Raw genomic sequence first — 25,390 nt, forward strand, 5'->3', positions numbered from 1 at the left:
GCCTTCATCACGCAGTTAAGCTAAGTTGCTGGGAGCAGACACCGTGTCCCTCCGTCATCCCAAAGACCTGATAAGCTTGTACAGGGAGGGTAGTTGGGGCTGGTGGCCTCTCAGGATGCAGCTGCTGTCACAGCTACAGCTCACCTGCCACATTGCTGACTTGGTCAAGACAAAGGCACCGTCCAGTGAGACTCTAAGTCCCAACTGAGAAAGCTCCACTTGCAAACCAGAATTAATCACTCTCAAGTGAAATATTGGCCACTGGGAAAGGCACTAGAGCAGCCTAGTGCAGCAAAATTTTTATTGTCTTCTCACACTTTTTTAGTCAGCAGTGAGCAAGGCGGTAGGAACTGACCAATATATACATATATTGCACAGTAAGTGAGGGTCCTTACTTGGGTTTGAGCCAAAATTACCTTTCACATACAAAAAACCCCTTTGACTGAGTTGTAGAGGTGCTGCAAGGCTTGTTTACATAGCTGGTGTTGCTGGTGAGAATCCAGGTAGGTTATAGAACTTTAGGTGAAGACTAAATCAGAGCTGCCTGATCTCCAGTGCCTTCCCACGACTGCTGCTGAGGAGGAAACAGCCACTCACGCGAGGGGCACCACTGGCTGAGAAAGAATCACAAGATATCTCATCCCGGGCACATGCAGTGGACTCGGCAGGACACAGTCCCCGCAGCGGTTTTCAATAGGCACAGCTCAACACGTAGCGCAGACCACATGGTGTCACCTACGTGGGGTAACTATGCAGCACAACAATGCTGTGAGACCTCAGGAAAATGACATCAGACCCACCAGGTTCAGAGCTGCTTCAGAGACACGTGAGAAATATGGCTTTCTGCTAAGAAGCTGGATAAGCACTACGAAACATTTTCCATGAGCATCGTCTCAAATTTTAAAACTAGTTCATTTTGGCCACGCTTAGGCTTCTTTTTTATTCAGTTTCCATGAACATTCAAGCAGTGGAGATTTACACACACATGAACACTTACAGAAAGTGAATTTAAAGCTTGCATGCTTGAGTACTCACAGATAGACAATTAAAGAAGCCAGACAATGATCTAACTGCACTATTTGTAACTCAGACCAAGTGCAAATAGGCAGAGATCCTGAATGTCAGGGTGTGCGGTAGTGATGACAGAAAATGACAGAGCAACAAATACCATACACTTGGTATATTTTCTACCCTAAAGTGGAGACAATTTACTAACGTAGTAAGAGGATAGGGTTCCCAAATTTTCTTTCCACAGCAATGGCACGACAGCAATTGACTGGGACAGATAAGGATCAGTCTGCACCCTTGGTAGTTAAGAACATGCAGGCACACACTGTAAGAAGAGGAAATTAAATGCAAAATGCAGCTGAGTAATAAATCTTAGAGTAGCTTTAGTTTCTCTAGGAATGATGCCGCTGGCAAGACGTGTGAGATCTAGAAGTTTTCAAATCAGAGCTCATTGGATGAATTTTGACAGAACTGCGTATCTCAATGGAATATGAAGTTCTTTCAAAATCAAAACACTTTGCAAAATTGAGTTGGTTTAGCCAATTTTTTTTCTGGAATAGAAAATGGGAAGAAAGTTCTAACAATATTGGAACATTGTGTTTTGACATTTTTGGAAGAAATAATTTCACTTTTGCACTTTGAAACACTTATCTTTTTTTTTATTAGCAGTTGCTTTTGCCCTCGATTTTATACTAAAAGTGGTTATTTTCAAATGTTATAATTTAACAAAAGTTCATGAAAGAAGATTTATATGAGCTAAACAAAACATTTTGGCCAGTCTCAAACATGTTTTGTTTTTAATTTTCCTTCATGGAGAATTTCTAAAGTTTCAGGTTTTGTTCCAAACGAAACAAGGTTTCGAAGTCTCGTAATCCTTGGCTAAGTGGAAATTCCATCTTCCACCTTGCACTACTACTGCAAGCGATCCAAACTTGGCTACTCCTGTTTACTTGACAATCCAGTTACACTTGTAGCCGGAGCTCTTGAACGTCCACCCAAGGGGCAGGTGGCTCTGCATGGTGCCTGACAACCTGGCCCTTGCGTGTCCAAACTTTGGGGGTGGGTTGGAGTGAACCACAACCCCTGTTAGGTCCCCATCCTGGTTGCTTGGGGCAGAGGACATTTAGCCCACATGTTTTGTCTCACCACACAACAAGGATGCGTCTTGCTACTCATGCTGACCTTAGGACAAAGGAGGGCTCCTGGGTGTCAGCGCTGCATGGACCACCACATTAGCTTACAAATAATCCTGCTTTTAGAATAAGTCCCACACAATCTAGCTGCAGAACAGAGAAGCCCTTAATGTAAGAAGGTATTTGTATAACGAGTTTGTAAAATCCAGGGATTGGCCTTTGAGTTCAATGAGCCCACCTGCACATTTACGGTGAAATCTGGGCCCAGAGTGTGCTGCTCCCGAAGGAACAACTCATGATGGACAATTAAAATAATATTCTGCTCTTTCCAAGCCATAATTTGTGATTATTGACCTTTGCCTGGTATAATCTTACATGTGTTCTACCACATCCACCTACTTACATAATGGAAGGCACATATGGAGGAGTTAACAATGAAGATCTAATGTCATCATACAACAGCTCTGCAGACTGTTCTCCCTCCAACATGCTCAAAGAGAAGTACAGTTCACAAAACACCCTTAACTAGACTGGGCTTGATGTAGTCGCCTGTGTTCATGCTGCAGAGTACTTGCCAAAGGGCAATCTCTGCTCCTTCCAGTGTGTCTGCTGGTGCAGCCTGTTGTGATACACGGTAAGCAAAGGCAGCTGAAATTGGGCCCAAAGAAATAATGTGCAATTCTTTACTTTTGGAGTTGGAGTGGAAGGAGCAAACAGCTCCCCTGCAGAATTCCTCTGTAAGATGGGAATGGTGAGCACTTCTTGGCATTCTGCTGCTTTCTGAAATTCAGGTTCAGCTCCCAAAATTCATTTAATTCATGGGCAGAGTCAGGACGCAGGGGCCAAATCGCAGGTATTCCAGCCAGCGCCGTTACTTTGGAGCACAGTGTATTCATCTGTCCTCTAGTTTTGTTCATGTTACATACAGGTATAATCACTCTCTCCCAGATTTTCCCACCTTTGTTGTGGCTCTCCTTTAGCTCTAGGCCAACCTCTCCCCACCACGGCTTTGTCCCCAACTCTGTGACTCACCTTCTGCTTCCCGCGGGCTCCAGTGCCCCGAGGGATCACAGGGCATTGGGGATGAGGCGCTGAAGGCATATTGCACCAGGACTCTTCCTTCCGCACACAGATCACACGCTGATCCCACTTCTCTAGGAGGCCAGGAAAACAGGAAAACACACCAACTTAGTAACAGCTGAGTGAGCTGCTTATTCAACAATATTAAGAGCAATAAGACTTAGAGTCGGTTCCCCTTAACCCTCTTTACTGACAGTACTAATAAGAGTGGTTTTTGACACTGATATTCTGTAGGTTTGGGCTAAGGGGCTGCCTAGACAGCATCTGTGGATCTGCCATGCAACACAAAACAGCAGCAACCTGTGAAATCACGCTCAGCTCTATTTCTTTTTCCCTGCACTACAACTGGATCAAACCCTGACAAAAGGAAATATGTGTTGCTTAGTGGTTAGAGCAGAAAAACTAGCCTCAGGAGCTTTCAGATCTATTTCTGCTCCCACTATGGATTTATTGCTTGAACCTGTAGTATCTTCAAGATTGTGAAGGTCTTGGGCTTACTGGTGATTAGAGGAGAGTGTGAAGTCCCAGTTTCTGAGAACATCAGACAGAGCTGCTCTGCAAAGCACAGCTTTGCTAAGTTTGCAAGGACCTGCTTTTGGAGGTGTATTACAGCCCAGATGATTATGAGCCTGGAAAAGGGGTGGGTTATGAACACTCAGAAAAGAACATGCACAGAATCTTCTTCAGAGGGGAAGCTGGATTCGACATCTGGTGGCTTTGGCACCAGCGGATGGGTCTTTCTTAACTGCAAAAGCTTAGGGCTCCACGCCATCAGATGGCAGGACATGGCATTAAGAAAGACACTTCACTGCCCAACGCCAACGTTACTTCACCTCCACAATACATCTAATACCAGCTACCGTCAATAAAGTACTATCAGCAAAAGGGTTTGAACAGAAAAACCCACTTAAACACTGATTCATAAATAGTTTTGTAATACAGTCACAAGATCAGGGTTTAAACTAATGTAGATTGGAGTAACTCTAATGTTTTCCATAACATTAAGCTGATTTTATATCAGCTGAGGATGCAACTCACACAGTTCATCCCTACATTCCTTGGGATGACAAAATTTGCAACTGTGTATGACCTAGAATGTGTGGATATTCATCCCAGTATGTCGCTTATTATTCAGAATTCATTGTTCTGCTTTAAGGAACAATGACCAGTCAAAATGAAAGGAAAAAATTAGTGATATTAATGATTAAATGCTCCTAGGAAAGAAGTTTTAGGCGTAACACATGGTAGTAACACAGTAAGTATGGACCGAGTCATCAATTACTATAATGAGCTATGCAAATTTTAGCCACTGCTCCATTATTTCAGCACTGCTTTGCGATGGTTACTGTGACCCTCAGGCAGAAGTTCTTTTGCATCCTCCACAAGGATATCAGGATGGTAAATTTACTCTCCCAGCCCTCCTAGTCTGTGCGATCTCCTTTCCCTCTGGTGGTAGGAACGACCCACAGCTTCGCATCTCCTGTTTGTTGACAGGGATCTATTGGAAACTCAGCTTTCTGTTGGCTTAATTAGGTGGACGCAGGGATTGCCAATGGGGGAACCTAGAATGAAATTTGTGGTACAACTTGTACCATATTTCAACGCAGCCCGTGGCCATATTGATGATACCATATTGCAAGGGATGCACCTGCTGAAAAGATATGAAGAACAAAACGTGGCAAAGGAGCAGAACAGAGAAAAGGGAGGCAGAGGTGTCCTCCTCTTCCTCTCACAATCTGTAATGCTGGTAATGAACAAACTTGGGCATGTTGGGAATAACTTCTCTCTGTCTCGCTTCACCCACCCACACTACTGGTATGACACTGCCTCCCTGTTTAATTTCTCAGCTATTTAGCAGTGGTTTAAGTGTCTAACTCAGCTTGCCTAAATAATACATGCAAAAAAATTCAAGAATCCAGAATAGAAGGTACTGAGAAATCAAAACGTAGAATTATTATTGTGCAGTTGTTTTTCAGAGACCCATCCAACAACAGTCAGGATAGAAGACGCTGCAATAATAATCTTTCAGTTTCTTTATAAAGAGACTCCTGCATTAGCACTTGGTCCTGGATGAGGACAGGGCTTTGAAAGCCAAGTTTCCACAATTAGGACTGCTTTTTACTCAAATTAGCAGCTATACAATTTCATCACAGGCTGCCATGGTGGAAAAAAAACTTACGGACAAACATTTCCTTTTAGCAGCAAGGACTTGGAGGTAAGAGAAATCACAAGGAGCATCATGTGGGAAAGGCTATGAGCAAACTTTCTCTTTTTACTTTTCCAATTTGGGAGCCAAACTCAACCCTGATGTAACTCCAGTGGCTGAAGGGAGTTACGCAGGGAACGACTCCTGGGTTAAAGTTTTTGGTTTGCGGACTCTCACACACAAATCTTACAAACAGCCATGAATGTCAAAACTAATTACGGAATCACATTTACAGGCTTATGAAAACCTGAGCCAGATCCTTACACCTTACGCAGTCGCTGACATCAAGACAAAATGAGAGCAAATTGGCTCAAGACTATTAATGAGGAATGATAGCATATCTAACACCTTATACACCAGTGCACATGACTTCCCAAAGTGAAGGGTAATGGAAAATCACGACTTCTGTTTTCTAATAAGCCAAGTACTGGGGAAATTCCAGTTTATGAAGTTCAGAACTCAGGAGGAATTCATTCCTACAGCATGATATTCCAGTGAAGTGGATTCAAAACCTAAAGATTGCTGGTGAAAACCAGACAGTTTTCTTAGGGCCAGCACCAGTTCAGTGGGCAACCAAAAACCAGTAAAAACCTGTCATCCCTTTCAGTAAAGAGCACCTGTTTTCAGACTAAATTATATCTGCTTACTTGAAATTCAGAATTGGTGCTCTCCCCTCAAAGACACCGGAAGTTTCCAGCAAGGTTTAAGCAAGCGATTATCAAGCCCAGCCATCTAGATCTGGGACACCATCCTGACCAAAATATTTGCTTGCTCAGAATGAGATAGCATCAGATTCATGGAAATTAATGCAGTCACCTCAATGAAAACTTGGAAGAGCAGATGCATTCAAAGTTTTCTGCCCAAGCAGAATTTGCTGCAGAGCCCTATTACAATAACTGTTTACATCCTGCCTACGCATATCAAACAGGAGGCGCATGAATGGATGCTTAGCGACAGCAGATGAACACATCTAATAGATGCAGCCAGGAAATGAATAGAGTTTTTTTCTTTTTTTCACTTGTTTTCACTTGTTTTGTTGTATCTATTATTATTTTATTATTACATGCGCATGTGATATTTTTCATGCTTTTTTAAAATGAGAGGATGGACTTGTGTAAGAATTCCAATCCCACGTGTAGTAGCTACAAGAAGAAATGCTGGTTCTTGACACATGTGATTATTAGAGATGTTTAGAAGCTCAACCAGCTGCTGGAGTTTAGGGTCAAACACATGTTGGCAAATTTATGTGCAGGTAAATGACTCTCTAGAGCCATATAGCAACCATCAATTAAACATACTAAATAGGTAAGGAGGGTCTGTCAGGAAGAAGATTTTACTTCTGTGCAGAGCTCACGTAGCTACTTTTGCCAAGGTGTGAGGACACAGGACAGCCAACCCCAAATGTACAAGAACTATGAGTTGGCATTACTCTCTGTCCCCAAACCCACATAATTAATCACGTAATTCCTAGCACTGAGGGCCTAAAAGAAAAGCACCTGTGACAAGGTTACATTGAAGCAGGAAAAAGGCACATGGCCTTCCATGCTTTATCTCCTTCCCACCGCAGACGGGCCAGGACCTCCCCCACAGATGCTGCCAGCCCAGCGTCGGATTTTTAAACACGGGGCTAAACTTTCCCTTCCTGACTTCCATTAAGCAGAGGTCGCTGCCTATGCAAATCTCTAGAGAAGAAAAGGGACATAAAAGTATTGTAATTTGGATCGGGAGTGAGCTGGTGAAGTGAAACTCTTCACGTACTCCATTTACAGCACTGTGAGCAGTGCTAGAACATGGAAGCTGGACCCAGTTTTGCCCAAAACCAGAGCAGAGGTGTGTTCCAGGTCCACACCTAATGTGAACCAACTGCTGATGCCATGGGGCCAGGCTGGAGCTGGGCTGGAACAACCCCCCCAAAACCCCGACAGCGTTGACGTCAGGTCTTCATTAACAACTTGTTTTGCGCTAGAGATCTACTTATATTGGGCCACAATACTTGCTAATGTAGCCAGAGCCATTCATCCTTTTAAGGCCCTTTTACACTGTCAAAACAGCATGGAAGGGGCCTCTGTGCATTAGAAACCAGGCCCAAGGCACTCAGCAGTTGAGTATCAGTCTTCTGTTTTTTACATGAATAGTCCCATTGAAGTGAATGAGTTTATTCATTCAAGTGAGGCAAGTAAAATTTGGGCCATGGTGTGCACTTTGTGTAAAAATATCTGCAAAGATTTACAGTATTCCCACACACAGATAAGATTATCCTTGGCCAATTTTACCTCCTACTTGTCTTGCACAGTGACCCAATTTTACAAATTGATACAGGCATGTATCTCTAACCGAGCAGCGCTGGACATATCGGTACTAGAAGCTCAGCACATGAGCTTTTCCAGTATTAGTCACTCTAATACTACGATCATCCTTGTTTTGATTAATTTATCAGAAATCTGGGCATGTTTTAGACGGGACCACCTATATATTTCTGTGGCATTTTTAAACAGTCACAGTAACATTTCTGGATCTGTTAGCATTGGGAATCTCCTTTCAACAAGGAATTGGACTCAAAGTATTTGGGGCTGTGTCTTTAAATCTCTTCAGTGATACTGAGCACACGGACTTGAAAACCCTAAGGACTTTTTTTTTCCCTAGAAAATCACTATTTATTTAACATATGATAACTCTGTTATGAAATTTTATATTAAGCAGGCTATCCACTGTATGTTATTTAAGAAGCAACTAACTAGCGGTTATTAAGAACATATTGATTGAGTTATAAGAAATATGTAATAAAGACATATTTGGTTACATAAAAATTAACTCTGCATCAATGTGTTTTAAGGGGCAGATGGTATTTATTTAAAACACAATAAGTATCTTCAGAAATCTAAATTAAATTGGAGAAACTTAATTTACCTAAAAATGATTATAGGCTAAAAAATTCTGAATTAATTTTCAGAACTCCACATAAGTCTCTTTTGCACATAGGGAATAAAAGGATTCAGTTGCAAAACTGCAATTAAAGCAAACACTGCTCAGAGCACAAAATCTCTCTTTATCAACTCCTGATACAATTTGATTGCCCTCCCTGTTGGAAAACCTCATCCGAGCAGAAAATAACAGCTCTCTGCCTCCTCAAATAAAGTGCAAGCTGGCCAGTGAAATGGGCAGGGTGTCCTCGCAGTGCTGGAAGGAGTTCTGGAGGCAGCGGCTCTCAAGGTGCTCTCACCGAGCACAGCAGCAGTGCTGAGACAGCTCTTTGGGCGTTAATGTGCTTGTAAATTTGGCCTCCCGTGGTACGTACTGCTACAGCCCTGAAGGACATGCAAAGTTTGTTCTCTACAAAATAACAAAGCAAAAAGCGGTGGAGAAATGCAGACAGGGAAGGGGAGTTAACGGTAATGCGAGAAGGTCAGTCATTCAGGGAATTGTCTGCTAGGGCTCCCTTTGCTCCTACAGCCCATCCAAGAGTATTTAGATTAACTACCCAGTTGTTCATGAACTGCTATGTGGTGCAACTCTTGTCCAGAACCCTACACTCATTTAATTTTTATTGGTACCACGTAGCTGCATGCCTGTGACACACAGACTCTGACCTACACGCTCTACTTGGGGTGTAGCAAGGTGACACCTGCACAATAAATCCTCAGCGGTTTGGATGTTTGATTCAGCTCCCATCTCAGCTCAGGGAAGAGACAACACTTGTCCCCCGGCCCTGCCACCTCCCTGCCCTGTGAGACTCCACTGCTCAGGACCTTTGTGTTGTCACAGGGGGAGGAACAAGATTCCCCATGTTCTTGCAAAAGAAATGTGCAAGAGGAGGAGGGGGAACGTGCAGGCAGAGCCGAAGCCCACAGGTATTTGTGAGGAGCAATAACAGCAGGAATCACAGGGCTGAAATCGTTGATTGAAAATTCTTCCCATAACGTATGGAAAAAGATTTGCCCTTTACATAGCAAATCAATGGCCCTCAACCGAGTGCTACAGGCTGAGAAAGGAAGAGCAGAAAACAGATCAATAACCTTCTCAATAGGAACCAATTTAAGAAAGAGCCTTAACCCAGCCTGAGCACAGCATATGATAAAGCTGCGTTCCTGGAGAGGGGCCCCTGTTTTTTCCCCTATTTCTTCCCTTCCCGTTCGATTCCATGCAAGAGTACAGAGCAGCGCGTGGTCACCTTTCAAAGAAGTGCCCATCGATGGGTGGAAACCACTCCAGGGTGACAGAGGTGGAGGTCCGAGCCACAATCTGGGGGGCAATCGCAACAGGAGCCGGTTTCTTCGTGGACTGCCAGCTCTGATAGACGAGGTCCAAGTAGCAGTGCATCCTGGCCACTTGGTTGGGCGTGAAGGAGTTGGTGCAATCATCATCTGGAATTGAAACAGAAGTCACATCAATGGCACAGGAGATAAGGTGGGAGCAAGAGGGAGAATTACGACGTGGTGAACAGCAGCTTCTTGCAAGAGCCGGGCTGGGTTCTTACAGCACACTAAAGTTAATGGCCTGTGAACAAATGAGTGCAGTCATCACTTGTGGAGGTAGGGGAAAGGAAACAAAAGCTAAAAAGGAAAAAATAAATCCATAAATCTTCTCTCTCTCTGGTCTGGGATACATATGAAGCACCTAGAGATCATCCCAAGACGAGAGAGACATGTGGAGGTGAAGAAACAGAAAGCCGCAGTGCAGCACCTTCTGGTCAGAATTGGGGCTACCAGTGGATCTCTGGGCTTAGAAGAATTTCATGTCTAAAGGAATATCTCAGAGATGATATAAGGGCAAGAGATGGCTACTGTTCGGAAAAAGCGTTGCCTGAGATTCAGGCAAACAATGTGCAATAGACTTTAACACGTTTCTTAGCTTAAAAGAACACAGAATTTTAAAAACACATAATTTTTTCAAGTCCTTAAATTTTCTAATGAATAAAAATATTCTGAATCATCGATTTAAATAAGAAATTATTACAAACACTGATCGAAAATGTCATTTTTTGGTTCAGTAAAAGAACTTTTTTTCTACTAAAAAATCTCCCCCATTACTATGATGATTCTAACTCCTTTCTGAATTTTCATAAACAGTTTTGATATTTCAAATTTCTTTTTCATTCAAAATGAAGAAACAATTTTGCTGGATAATTTCCTGTAAACACCCATTTCTCATTTCATCTGTTTTCCCCAAACATGACTTGGTAATAAGAACATATCTAGTGCCCTCTGAACACCAAACAACTTCACAGCTACAATGCCCTGGAGAAGCAGAAGATTACTATTTCTCTATTGTGCAGATCACAGAAGGAATAAACACGTTGTGCAAATTCACCCAGAAAAGCTATGCTGAAGAACTCGATGCTAGCACTTTAACCGTTTTTCTGGTACTCTTCCCATCAGATGAAAAGCCCTTGAAAACACAAAGTGTTTCTTCACATGAGCCTGCAGAGTTCCCAGCCCAGTAAAGCTCAGTCCCAGCTGGGACCTCTGCGCAGTGCTGCGATACAAACAACAATGACAGTTCTGCACAGGTCAAGTAATACACATTGCGGGGAAGATGCAGGTCACCAAAGGCTGTTGCGAGAGTTGTTTGTGTGCATGTAAGCTGGCAGTTCAATATCGTAACAGCGTTACTGGATGCTCTGATGTCTTCAAGTCCGTGCCCTGTGGAACTCAAGAGGAATGAAAATATATGAATTCTTTCTAAAGAGAAGTGTGAATTTGCTGGCTAATTTAAAACCTTACCACATCTTCCCTGAGATGCAAGGAAGAGCAGACAGCCTCGGGTGGGATCCTGCTCCAACTACAGCCCCACCACAGGGAGGAGACCTCAGTTCACAGGTTCTCCCGCATCTCCCCTCACTTCCCTGAGCAGTGAACCCCCTCTCATTGAACACACCCAGATGACAGGCAGGCAGACACCACCAGCCTGGAAATATATACAAATCCATGTGGGTATGCAAAGAGCCGCTTTAATATGACATCTCTGGATTTCCTCAATAATTTTCAATGGTCTGTCGCCGAGCACGCTCTAAATGCCATAAATATTCTTCACGGAAGCACAGAAGGAGACAAAGGCCCTTAATAGCCATCATAAAGGAACAATAAAATACATATAGGACAAAGCAGTGAGACAATGGCACAGGAGAAAGATGACCTGCATTCCCAATCTGTTCAAACACCAGCACAGGCTGTGTCCTGGGGCAAGGGGAGGAGGAGAGGCAAGGAAGGTATTTCACTTGATCCCTCCATTTCAAGAGAAGTTTAAGAACTTCCACTAGAGTAATAATTAGAGAAATTCAAGAGGCACTGCTGGGATGATTATTCCAACAGAATTCAGGGCAGAATTCCTGTTGATTTCATGAAGAGTCATCTAAGAGACTAAGTTATATTTTATTTGGGAACACCATGGCTATTTGGACTTGTAAAAATAATTTACAAGTCCAATTTCTTACATTTCTCGATCTTGACATTGTAACTTGTTATTTCAGGGAACGAAAAGTTACTCTTTAAGTCAGTGCTTTGCTGCAGAGCTGGGATAACTAGACAGATGGATGTTAGACAAACACAATATGATCGTGTTGTACAGAAGCAGCAAAACAGAAAGGAAAGACAATGTTTAGAGCTGCATGACCTCAACCTAGATGCTTCAAAGGTATTTCTACTGCAATTTGATATCCTGATAGATTTTTGTTCCACTGGCAACAACAGAAAAACAAACAGATTCATGCATGAGCTCTAGAGATGCCTATCATGTCGCTTCACTTAATTTTTCAAGAAGAAAAAAGGTTTCTGCTCAGAACACCAGCACATATGTAGCTCTCGAGCGCAGATAGGTATCTCTGTGGTTTGCCTCTCTGTCTCGGCTCTCGAGAGAACTGGCACGGCTAGTGGAAGAAGAGACCTCAGCGTTTGGAAACACTCGCTCCGCCCTTTGTCGCATCCACACAAAACAATTTGGCAGAGGGATGTTGTCATCTGAAGTGGCACCGACTTAGTTGTGCGATGCTACCAGGAGGCTGTATAAGCAGCAAGACTCTGCCCTGCCACACTCACAGAAGCACATAATGCGCTGAGGAGCTGATTCCATGCATGGATGCTTGTCCCTGAAAACACCGTCTACACAAACAAAAAAATAAAGAGAAAACTAAGCATCGCTTTTGGCTAGTGCCATGAAGGGCATACAAGCATTTCTGTTATAAATCATTTCAATCTGTGCCCCAGATGACATTAAACACTTTGCTTCTCTACAGTTTTATTACAGAATAAGCACTCCAGTGACCTTTTGAGTGGGCAATCTGTGTTTTTGCCTGGAGTACAAAGGTGCCCTTCAGTGGCTGTAAGTATATTGGTTACCTTTAAAATGTTGTTGATGCTGTCAGCTCAGTGTCACCAACTTCCATCACGTCTAGACCCTGTGACCCAAAATAAGGGGAAATAAGGTATCCCCTGTTCTTTCTGGGAAATAACAGAGGATTCTTCAACTCCCTATGAACTTTGAGGGGTACAGCAAGAATCCCCCACCCCCTTTATCTGGCAGGCAAGGGTCACAGGAGCTCCTGGTCTCTTTGCATTACACTCTGTGAGTAGAAGTGCCAGAAACCCACCGAGTTACGGCAACAAAATCAGGCTTGTGCTTCAGCAGCTTATTGCTTTTGGAGGGGTGGTTTTGATATGGAGCCTTTGTAGTTGTACTCCCAGGACAGACCAGCACTGGTGGTCTTAGACCAGAAGAGCAATCCTGATCCTGGTACTATCCCAGTATTCACACTCTAATGATGTAACTCAGATGCGAGTGATTCCAGCTGAAACACAGTGGCTCCAAATACAATAAACATGGTATTTGAACAGACACCTGGAGGCATGAGCAGTGTCTCATTAGATGTCTACCTGTCACAAGTTTATCCTACAGCCTTGGTGGTATCAATATTCATCTGACATTCAATATCACCTCAGAAGAGGGTAAATAATCTCTGAATCTGAGTTTTCCAAAGACCTCATAGATCAGGCATCCAGATGCCAGGAAAGTAGGGTGTCAAATCTGCTAGAGAGCCTTTGGAAGCTGTTTTCTTAATGCTTATTTCATTGCTTCCCTACCCCAAACTTTCTGCCTGGCCATCACGTGAAACTATGTAAAGTTGGGGAAAACTGGGTGAAAAGAAGAAGGAGAATCGGAAGGGATTCCAGGGGCCATCAAGTTTGATCCCAGACCAATGGACACACCGGTCAGCATAAAGCCGTGCATGAAATGGACTGTAGAAAGCAAAGGTAATACTGTCATTCTTTTGTTCTTGCCCAATCACAGACACCATCAGCAAAACAAGGAAACCCAAGTACCTGCGTAACTCATGAAGTTACTGAACGGCGTGTTTAGGAAACTCTGAAAACCGCACGTGTCATTGCCAGGCCCAGGATCCCCACACAGCTTGTGCTTAGGAGCAGGGTTGGTGTCGCTGCAAAGGTCGCCGGTCTCGAAGGATGGTTCGGTTTCCATGCACGGATCACTGCAGGAGAGGATCTCTGAGATTCCCCGGAAGACGTGATAGAGCCCCAGGCTGTGCCCAATTTCATGGATCATCGTGTGAGTGTGGCCGGGGATTCCATAGAAGGAGGGATTCAGCACAATGCCACCTGCAAGAGGAAAAGAGTTTTGTTTGTCTTGTTTTTCTCACAACAGTAAGAGAAAGGGAAACAATCCTAAGGGCAGACCCAGTGGTAGTTCATCAGATCCTCTATAGCACGGATTGTTTTTTCCACAATTGGGCAAATCAACTGCCCAGAGAAACTACACCACAAGGTTCAATCACACCCTTAATCTGGGGCTCTAAGGGTGAGGAATTGTGGTACAAAGTCCAATGTCGTAAACTAAAAACACAGAGACAACTGGTCTTTCCACTGCATATTGTCAGTTTGGTTGGTTTGTTAACTCGAACTAAAATCCTATATGCAATTACTTCATACTATGCAATTTCAAATCATTTAGTTTGCCTACATAAAATTATTCTGCCCAGCTAAGTGTAAGCGATACACTGGATACCAAGAATCGAATAAAACATACCTGAAGCACTCTCTGTATGTTATTCTGCAGAGTAAAGACATAACAGAAGCCTATTAACTTCTGAAACACCCTAAAAATTGCAGTAGGTTGCACCCACTTTTGCAAACTAAGAGTTGAATACAGAAAAGAGAATACACCCAAGGCTGGAACAGTTTTTGCGAGGTGTGCTCTGATCACAGATGGGGTTGAAGTGACTGTCAGAAACACACTGTTCATGCACTCACACGAGCCTCGTCTGACCTGAACTGCACAGTCCACTATGAATAATCTAATGTGTCAAAAAATATTACATCCTAGGATGTGATAATTCTAAAAGAACCGTATGTTTGCTAAATGTGTGCAAAGAAAACCAATGGTGATTTTTTTGTTGTTGTTGTATGAATTACGGGATGTGTAGATAAGCAAATAGTAAATTAGTGAGGCTTTACAGTATACTGAATTAATCATAAGAATTATATTTTTAGCTCTGCTAGATGTACCTTTAGATTTATGATGTACTTCATATTTTCTTTATTTAGCTTGTTGACCTCAACTTTTCCAAGCCTTTTATTTAAAACTGTTTGACTATCTTGCCTGCCATGAGAACAGGAGACTGCTTTGTAAAAGTTATAGTGGGAAAATAAATCTTGAATACGCTACACTAGTAATTTAGTGACAACAAGGAGAGAAAAGGTTTTGGCAGAAGGAACTCTATCAGTGACTTTAGCACAGGGAAGATGAGATCACTGGGTTCTGATGCACCATGGACTCTCCCTTCTCATCTGCCTGGAGACTTGGTTGCAATAACCATGGAATTAGAGGAAAATAAGACCAAGAAGATCTTTAGAAGTCATCTAAATTCCACTCTCGAACAACGCAGGACCAATTAGGTCAATGCCATCCCTCACACATATTGGCCTAATGTCTCTTTACAACCTCCGATGACATGACTGCCCCAGCAATCAATTTTAGCACTCAGTATCCTTATGCCTGCAAAGATTTAACTCGCATCTAATCTGAATTGATTTTTTTTCGCAATTTAAGTTCATGACTTCAAGTCCTGCCTCACACAGATACGAAAAACAGAAGATTCTCCTCCCCTTTCATCAGCTTTTATGAGACTGTCATCATCCCCATTTCAGGCTCTTTTCGTTCGGTCTGAATCACTGCGTTCCATTCAACCTTTCCTTGTAGTTTAATCCTTTTTTGAGACCTCCCTGACTGTTCTCCTTTGTTTTTCACAGTTGTCTCACGTTTTCCTTCAAGTACAGTGTCCACACATGATACAGGGTTCCAGCTGAAATTTTATCAATGCTGAAGAGAGAGGAAGGACCTCTTTGGGTGTCTTGCAAGGACACAGGCACACAGTGGAAAGGAGTCACATAGGCACATACAAATACATATATAACATCAAAAAACTGAACTGAAAATTTAAATATAGACACAAAAGAGTGAATGAAATAAACCACGCTGCAACATCATGTGTATTCTGCCACGTGCAGCATCTACACATCCTTTTGACAGCACTGAACTGGCCCTTACACTAATTCTCCACAATCCAAATTAATTGTACACAAATACGCAGCTACCGCAATATCCGTGTTCCTTGTATCCCTCGCTCTTGGGATCTACCCATGTGGAGCCATTTACACCCAGAGAGTGCCCTGGTGTGTTGTTTTGTGGGGGTCTCTTTCCCAAGAATAACTCCAGAGTTGGTTTTCCAATGGCAGGAGCATTGGTGAAATTCCTCAGCAGGACGTGCCTTCAAACCAAAGGCTGGGTAAGTGGCTCTGGCACTGGAGAGCCCCGAGGCAGCTGGAGAGGGAGATTTGATTTTTGCCTTTGTTGAGAATTTATATTTTTCACAGCTGTCAAGAATCTAAATCAATTGCAGTTTTCCAGAAAAGATAAACTCCCTCACCCAGCCAATCTCTATCCCAGCCTTTAGATCTGCACCACAGGACATATTTCATATTTTTTATTAAGTACATATTGGATTTATAGAAGAGAGTAAAAAAGATTAAAGATGAATTCTTGCAGACCAGGCACAGGTCTAGGAGGGCTATTATGACAGGAAATTATGACCATTATTTATTTATTTTTACCTTTTTTTTCCACTGCGAGTCAACTTTAAACTGTTGGTTAATGCCTTTTTTTTTCTCATGAGTTTTTTTGTGGGGTTTTTTTTTGGTCGATGAATTCTGTCAATACACTCTAGGAGCTGAATTTAAACTGTTTTGCTCCGGCATGATGTTGACAACTAGTTTAACGAAGTGACAGCAGAACTCATCAGGGCTTTGGGCAAGCCTCAGCCCTCTTGCAGAATGTTCTTCTTGACGCTTTGGAGCTCTCCCCTTGTTCTCTGCTCCCTCCCAGGGCAACAGCAAATGAAGCTGTGAAAATACTCATTTTAGGGAAGGATCGGCTATATTGCAGCCTTATTTCACTCCAGCAGCGGCATTAGGGCCAACATTTCTCACCAGAGACCCATACTGCTGCACAATCAGAAGCAAACAGAGTTCCTGTGCTGGAGCAGAGGGCCATGCTATTACAAAGTGACAGAAATCACCGCAGCGTGGGTGCTGTTTGAGGATGGGGTTAATACCTATCTTTGTTTTTGCCAGCAGATGTTGCCATGGGCGATGCTCCATGGAAGGCACCTACAGCATCTTCTGGTTTGGGTGCTCCATGGAGATGGGGCTGGAGGCAAGTCAGGGTGGAAGTGGCCTCACTCCCAGCTGAGCTCGGCAAGAGACTGGATGTGTGTCAGTGCTCGTGCTGGGGAAGAGAAGTTTGCTCACGCTTCTTCCAGAGCAGCTGCAGAGCTGGATGTTGCAATAAAACGTTTACTAACTGAAGTAGGGCAGCCGACTCCAACTGCTTGGTCTGACCATGCACCTCTCTCAGCTATGGAGATGATATTAAGGAGATGTTAACTTCTGGGTTTTGGGGTAATATATTTTTGAACGTGGAAAAACCTCCCTGACTAATAGCTTGGGCTGTAGTTCAGCACTTAGAGTATGCTTTAGGATAAACACCGTATTTGTTCTTCTTGTCTAGGCTTTACATTTGCCACATCCTTTTTGTTTTGCTCAGCATGGGGTTGGTTAACATAAAAACTGTCTGAAACAGCCTTTCACAAAGACTGAACTTGGATGAAACTTCACTTCCAGCCTAGGAAAGTCTGGACAGCCTGAAGAAATGTCTGGAAAACTTGTGAGACTCCCTGCTCTTGTAAGATGACCAGATCAGGTTTGCAGCCCAAGGGAGGTTTTTCTGCAGTTCAGAGAAGTACATACAGACTCAGTCAGTGGCTTCTGAACCTTTTGAGGTCCCTCTGACATTTTGTAAGGAGCACAGGTCCAGTGGCACTGCAGGTGTCAGGGCAATGAGTCATTTGGGAGGCTGCACAGCTTTGTCTGGATCCCTGGGTTCCAGCAGCCATACCCAGCAACCTAGTTATGAAACACACAGGGCAATCTGCAGGGCAGTGAACTCTTTCCAGTTCCACTCAAATGAACATTAGAAATACAATCTCTCAGCAGTTAGCTCTTTTGAACACTGGTAGAAGAAAATAGCAACGAATTTTAACTACTGTTTGTGAGGAAAATTAATTGAATGCTTACTAAGTAATGAACTAAGGATCAGAACGTAACGGGCTAAGGTTAAAAATTCACTTCTGTCCAGCATCCCCCACCTATCCCCCCCAGTCTTCTTCACAAAGTGCTCCCATGGAGTGAATGCCCTGTAAAGTAGCTTCACTTAAAAGGTGAAATACTTTCAGCTTGACATCATCTACAAATACCATAATATGCTTTGGGTTTATAACCTAATATTTTCCTGGTTGTGAGCCAGTATCTGGGAATCGTGAAATACTTTTTTTCCCCTGACTATATATAAGAGGAATGATAAGAAATCAGAACAGAGCTTAACGCATATTTGTCTTTCCTTCTTACCGTCTCAAAAGAATGCTTCACAAAGAAGAAACATCTTTATCACTCACCTAGATGCATCAAGGCTTCCTTGTCCCAGGGCCAAGTTGCCACTCCAGCCAGCTCTTCCTCAGAGGAATTGGCAAAGAAGATGTTGAGGTGTGTGGATCCATCCAGTTTGAGTATGTTCTTTAATTCATTGACATCTAAGTATGCTCTGCAGAAAAAGAAAAGCATTATTTCTTTCTAAAGGTGACACAAAAAGTAACGAAGTATTGAAGAAGTGCTGCAATCCAGGCAAAGATCTTATAATATCCTGCATATCAGTCACCTGAAATATTTTAATAACCCGCTCCCAAACTTCAATTACTTTATATTCGTATAGTGAATCTCATCTGAGCACTCCAGGCCATTGATTAACTAAGGCCACAAAATCCAAGGTAAATACATAAAGCTGTCCACATTCCTAAGATAAGTATAGGAATCTATTTATTGTAAATGTAATTAACCATGCATTATGGTCAGTAAATCTTTTTATATCATCAGTTACCTTGCAGATTTCCTCTAAGCTGTTCATTAGAGAATCACAGAACAGTTTAGGTTGGAAAACATCTTTAAGACCATACAGTCCAACTGTCAACCTCACACTGCCCAGTGCACCACCAAACCATGTCCCTGAGAACCTCATCTCCACCTCTGTTCAACCCCTCCAGGGATGGTGACTCCACCACTGCCCTGGGAGCCTGTTCCAATGCCCCACAGCCCTTTCCATGAAGAAATTGGTCCAAATATGTGACCTAAACCTCCCCCGGTGTAACTTGAGGCTGTTTCCTCTCATCCTATCACTTATTACTTGGGAGAAGACACCAACCTCCTCCATGCTCCAACCTCCTCTTTCAGGCAGTTCAGAGATCAGAAGGTCTCCCCTCAGCTCCTGTCCTCCAGCTGAACCCCCCAGGTCCCTCAGCTGTTCCCATCACACTTGTGCTCCAGCCCCTTCACCAGCAAGTTCCTCCTTTAGCACCAGGGACAGTCACTTGTGCCAAGTTGCATGTGGTCTAATCCTGACATAGGACAGTTGTTCAGGAATTGCCTTTTCCAGCAAGCAAAGTTGTGCCAAGAGATCTCCATAGCAGTGGTACTGTAAGACGATATAAATTCCTAAGGCTCCCTAGGTCCCCCCTCCAAGACGAGCAGCATTTCTTCTTGGGTTTTGGGATGTCTGGAGGTTACAGAGGAATCTGCCTGCAGGCAAGCAAAGCCAACCCCTTAAGCTTGCTGGCTTGTTAGCCCTTGTTTAAAGGAGTAGTTTTTGTCAGTACAGGAGGAGCTACTTGCCGAAGCGCGTGCCACACTGCTATCAGCGGCAACATGATGCTCTAATTCAGAGTAAAGCTGGAGAATGTGAAACGTAAGAGTCAACCCATTGCTTCTCTGTCTCCAGTTCACACTGCCTTTTGATATGAAGTATTTGTGCTAACACCAAATCTAAAACTGTCTTCACTGTACAGGTGGAAATAATGGAGAAATCACACAGTCAAGCACGGTTGACGAGCTTGTAAGGAAAAGACACCATGATGGGCTCGAGCAGGTTGATTTCTGCTTCCTAAATCCTCCTTTCCATACGTGCATTGGTGTGTATAGGGCTTATTTAGCTCACAAATCAAATGCAGTCACATTCAGTAAGTAGGGTTCCTTGCATACTTTGCAAGGCTTTCGTTCCCAGAAGGGTGAAGAAAAAATAAGGGGGTTGGCTCAGTATCAAGATATTTCTGTCCTTCCCTGGGGGACTCCCCAATGGAAAACACATTCATATTTCCACAATAGCTTCCCCTGCCACTTGCTGAAGTCATTGCCTCCAAAATAGTTCATGGCTGGGTGTCCCCAGGCCCTCGCTGACTCACGGAGGAAGACGTGTTCTTTGGGGACACCACTGGAAGGGTATGTTTCCATTCCATACAGTGTTTTTCTTCCGATGGATGTGGATGACATCCTGAAGGACAGGTCAGCACTGTGACCCCCTACACATTTCTCATCTCCCCACTGTTCCCAACACATCTGTGGAAAACACACAGATCTTTCCCTTAGCTCCTCAAGCTTGTTCTGCGCGCATCTACATATTGTTCTGAGGCTGTGCATAATCTTTTTGCACCTTTGAAAACATCTTCTCTAAATATATGTCCATGAGTAATAGTCGAAAATTACATATGAGCACTAATGTGCATTTCCAAATGAAAGTGTAAGGCATTGGGGAACACATGACAGAGGATACACGTATCTGAAGGGAACGATGTCTATGTTTGCATGTGTGGCAACATCAGTAAAAGAGACGATGAGCAAAAGTGTAAGACAACGCAGGAGCGATGAGATACATTGTGCAAGAGAGGAAAGGACAGAAACAGAAGCCTTGCGTACCTCTGAGTAGAAAAATGTTTGTGTGTTTTGTATCACAGCAGGAAGGAAAGGCTCAGTGTCTGTACTGAGACAGCAGTTGTTGACTCTGGATGCAGATACCTCACGGCCTATGCAAATCCCCGTAGGAGTAACTATAATCAAACTACCCTCTAGAGATTCCCATTTTATCCTCACTCTTCTCTTAGCGTTTCAAACAATCTAAACTAATATTTCTTTATTCTCGGCTGTCTCTTTGCTTATTGTTTACACAATCCAATCCCCATTTATACCCTCAGTGCATAGCCACAATCGCGCTCTCACTTGCACACAACCTATGTGCTTCAACATCTAGGGCTGTTTTGTACATGGGTTATTACTGCAGACAACAGCCAGAGCAGACAGCATTTAACTAATTGGCCAGTGATCTCAGTGCATCACTGAGACTGAACTCATCTCTTACGTAAATCCACCGGACTAAGTCAATTGGACTTGATTTTATAGTATTTCTTTGACCACTAAATCTGTGCTAGCCAACAAGAGTCTGAAAATGAGCAGAACATACTCAAGTGGTGTAAGAACAGAATGCTAAAAGGATTTTCAGCAAAGGGTCTGCACAGGATTAGGTGTGAACAGATCGTGTTTGGGAGGGAGTGAACGCAAACCCCTTTGTGCAAGCAGTCCGCAACCCCCAGCACATAGACACGCTCAAGCATTTATCTGAGGCAAATCCCTTGTAAGCGTGCGAACATGTGCGTGCATGAACAGAGGTGTGAGTGTGTAAGCAAGGCTTTGGATTCTGCACACATGCAAGACAGCCCGGAGTATGCATGGAAAGGAACCAGCGTGTGTGTGTGTGTAAGAGATAAAAACACGAGCTGGAATTCCACCCTCTCCTTCCTCCCCATGTTTCTAATAACCTCCCATCCCTATCCATCATCACCACATTCCTACACTCAAGGAGGCATAAATTAACTACTTTTGCAGTTCATGTCCAACTACATAGCCGCAGGCAGCAGACCCAACAGTTACCAGGTTAAAATAGTTTTCAGTTATTGTGTTGGAGTAGGCTGACTCCCCCCTGTTGCTACGGCTGCTTTGTTATCAGCCCAGACTATCTGACCCAATGCAATCTGCGAGCATTGCTTACACTTCTCAAGGTTATGTGGGTCCCCTGATAGAGGACATAATGTCTGTCACGTGGGCTCGTGCCAAAGAGAGCCAAAGAGCCTTTCCAGCACTGCCAAACTCACATTTCAAAGACATGAGTGCAGTCTTGGAAAGGGATCAAAGCCTTTCCAACTGTCATTAGAATATTTCCTTTATGCATCTCTCCGTGAGTGCCAGCAACATATTTCATAAAATTCATTGGCTCGAGATGGTACCTCCAATATAAACCTGAATGGGGGAACTGTCAGGGCAAGTCTATGTGGAAAACAAAACAAAACCCAAAGCACAACAAAACACGTGTAATTCCTGTAATGGAAAAAACATACGATGCTGCGAGCATGCCTTGCTCAAGAAAGCCTAATGAGCCTATTAGTGCATCATAAAAGGTCTACTTTGCTGGAATCTGTTTTAGACATAGAAATTCTATGGGCTGTTTAAGGCCATTTGGGACACCAAATCATATCAGGCAACATGCACATTTCCACCCAGATCTTTTCATCGACTTATTCATCCAATGTGCAGGTCCGGTTTGCTTTTTTCCTCCTCTGCGGTGTAAATAGCCCTCTGAAACCATACCGTACAGCCACTCACCCTTATCCAGTAAGGCCCAGACCTCAATCAGTAACATGCATCCCGTACAGCGCTCCAGTTTCAGCCTAATGGAGTCTTTAGCTCATCCAGCAGCGTCTCGCGGCCGCCCTACCCACCACGCAGCCTGCGCCATCCGTCACACGAGCCATTATCCGCGTTCCCCTCTCATCTGTCAAGCCTGTTTCCCGTCCATTTTTGTGGCTCCACCGCAGCAGGACCCGTCCCTGGTGGCATCTCCACCTGCTCATGGAGCCACTACGAGAAGCTGCCTTCTGCTCCAAAGCAAATCCAGCCACAGGTCACAGCTGCTTAGCTACAAACACTTTTGACAATGGTTTTTAAACTCTGTTGGTCTCAGGTCTAACTGTGTTAAATTTGGCCTTGCTGACTAGAATCGAGCAGTTTTGTTGGAAACTCTCCCTCCCCCCATTTCTTCCATGTCACAGAGTAGCTTTCCCATGTTGCCCTAATGTAGCTGGGTGCAGCCTCTTGAACTCGTGGTTGTTTTTGCAAGGAACTCAGAGCCTTCCAGCCCTTATTGTTAAGAAATGTTTTCTACTGTTTGCTCCAAGTTATTCTCTATTTGACTTAGGGGTTTTTTGTTTCTTTTTTATTTTCTTTTTCTTCAAAGACAAGTGTCACTTTACAGCAAGAAAACAAACAGAATACTTAAGGGATTATTTGCAAGACCCCACCCAAACACAGACTAAGAACTTTGCTATCTGCTCACTATGAAGTATGGCCTCCAACTGCCTGATGAGTTTTTGAGAGATAAAAGGCACTGTATTTCATCATTAAATCAAAACAAAATGCTAGCATCTTCTGAATTGTGAAGCCAGCTTCAAAAATTCTCCGGTTTATCTCTGGACATGCTATGTCCTAGGCCTTTACCTAGTGGGTTCAGCTCGCAGTGTCTACCTACAGATTTTCAATATCTGCAGTGAACAGCAAGGACAGTTTTGAGATGAATGATGTTCTTCCTGAAGATAATGGCAAGAGCTGTAACTTCAACAGCACTGAAAGCTGACCTTGAAATGCGGCCATTTGGCAGACATACACAATTGTAATTTAGCTTTTCCCCCTGCGATTTCTCAATCTGGGGTTGGTAGACATGGAACTCTCCTTTGGAGATCCTGTGTTGATGCCAGTGTATAAGCTGCCTTTTGCCTTCCGTCGTAGAGTCACTGAAAACCAACGCTGGAAAGGATGTTCAGAGGCCATCGCTGGCCCTTCCACCCCAAAGCAGGCACATCCCTACACGTCACACCAAGCTAATTCTTACCTTGATCACCCTTAAGACAACACAAGACAACTACAACTGCCCCTGCAACCTGCAGCCCATGTTTCAATACCATGGAGTCTTTTGGAAGGTCTACCTGAACCTTTTTTTGCTGCAACAGTTGTTCATGTCTATTTGTGCCATTGCCCACAGACATGGAGATGAGATGACTCCCTTCTGCTTTACCAAACCTGTTATTTACTTGAAAGCTTATTATATCAGCCATAAACCATCTCATTTTTAGGTTAAAACCACCTTATTTATTCAGCCTCTCCCCACTGGTTATATTTTTTCTGACCTCTGGTCATTTCTGACACTCTCATCTCCCATTTCCACACATTTCTCAAAGACAAGTCATCAAAAGACAACACGGTCCCCACGCTGAGAGCTTATCAGTGCCGTGTAACTGCTGCATTCATCCCATCTATCGCCTCCAACCCCACATAAAGTACACAGGAGAGATTTCAGATCTACAAACATTTCTAACATTTTTTCTACCTTTTTATTTTTCCCCCCTAAAGCGCTACAGGTCTACCAAAAACCTGAACAAAAAAAGACAACCTACACACCCACCGTAGCAGTGGACTTGCAATACAATTTTTGCCTGACGTGATGTTGAAGATCTTCCTTTGCTCGCAAATTTAATTTTGCTCCTCATTTCAGACAGATTGCCATAAATCATGTGAAGCAGGAAGCGTGCTTCATCTACATTTAGTTTAGTGTTAATTTAAGACACTGGTGTAAGTGCAGTAAAAGTCATGATAATTTATTGATAAAGTTATAAATCTTTCAGTAATTGGGACAGAGCCTGAAATAGAGTGGAGCCAGAATATTACAAGTGAAAGGCTTCAGGTCCCAATTTAGATCCAGATCACTGCCTGTGTTCACACTGAAATCCAAATGTGTGACTGTAATTCTGACCGCATCCAAACCAGGCAGCCACTAGGTCATGTCCACAAGCATAAATTGCAAGCACTGTCAGCACATGTAGGCTTGGCAGCTTTTAAAGAATTCTGGTTTACCCCGCTGCAGCAAATGTCCTTCTATAGCCCCCAAATCTGATCTCCCATTACAAGAAAGGAAGAATGTTTTGTTCAAATATACACGCAGCTTCTGGGGTAGGTTTGTCCTGAACTCTGTCTCACTCTCTGTGCCACTGCCAATGCATTCAGGTTACCCGGTTAAAGCTGGACAGAGGTTTCTTACATCGGTGGCAGGTTACACGTTTGAGACCGACCCTGAGCAACTGGGTTTTACTTATCCTGACACAGAGACTGAGAGCAGCTCCTTGGCCTGAAGTAGGGAATTTTTACTATTGTCAAGTCATCATTTTCATTCTCTTTTCTTTGAAATGCTGGCTCTCCAGCAGGACAGTCCTAGAGAAATACACGTCTGCTGTTGCATTTTGCACTACAAACCTCTAGGACTTCAAGAGAAAAGCACCAACCTATACATAAAGAAGACTATATGCCACCGAATTCTGAAAATGAGTATTATTTTCTACAGAACCCGAACGGCTCAGCCCTATCTGACTTTCTCATAGAAGACCTCGAACAACCAATACAGCTGCATTTCATACATTGCCTAG

At 43.4% G+C, this 25,390-nt stretch overlaps 1 protein-coding gene across 3 annotated transcripts in view; it reads right to left on the reverse strand.

Annotated features, from left to right (window-relative positions):
* PAPPA (pappalysin 1) overlaps window positions 1-25,390 on the reverse strand; it is a 174,609-nt gene that overhangs the window by 105,321 nt on the left and 43,898 nt on the right. For all 3 annotated transcript variants that reach the window (XM_065035947.1, XM_065035946.1, XM_005498388.4), the window contains exons 3-6: window positions 18,443-18,588; window positions 13,740-14,033; window positions 9,596-9,788; window positions 3,174-3,295 (exon numbers count right to left, since the gene is read on the reverse strand). In XM_065035947.1, the coding sequence (XP_064892019.1) occupies window positions 3,174-3,295; window positions 9,596-9,788; window positions 13,740-14,033; window positions 18,443-18,588 (755 nt within the window). The remainder of the gene's footprint in view (window positions 1-3,173; window positions 3,296-9,595; window positions 9,789-13,739; window positions 14,034-18,442; window positions 18,589-25,390) is intronic.

Source organism: Columba livia, chromosome 19 (assembly GCF_036013475.1).
Source record: "Columba livia isolate bColLiv1 breed racing homer chromosome 19, bColLiv1.pat.W.v2, whole genome shotgun sequence".
Taxonomy (NCBI): domain Eukaryota; kingdom Metazoa; phylum Chordata; class Aves; order Columbiformes; family Columbidae; genus Columba; species Columba livia.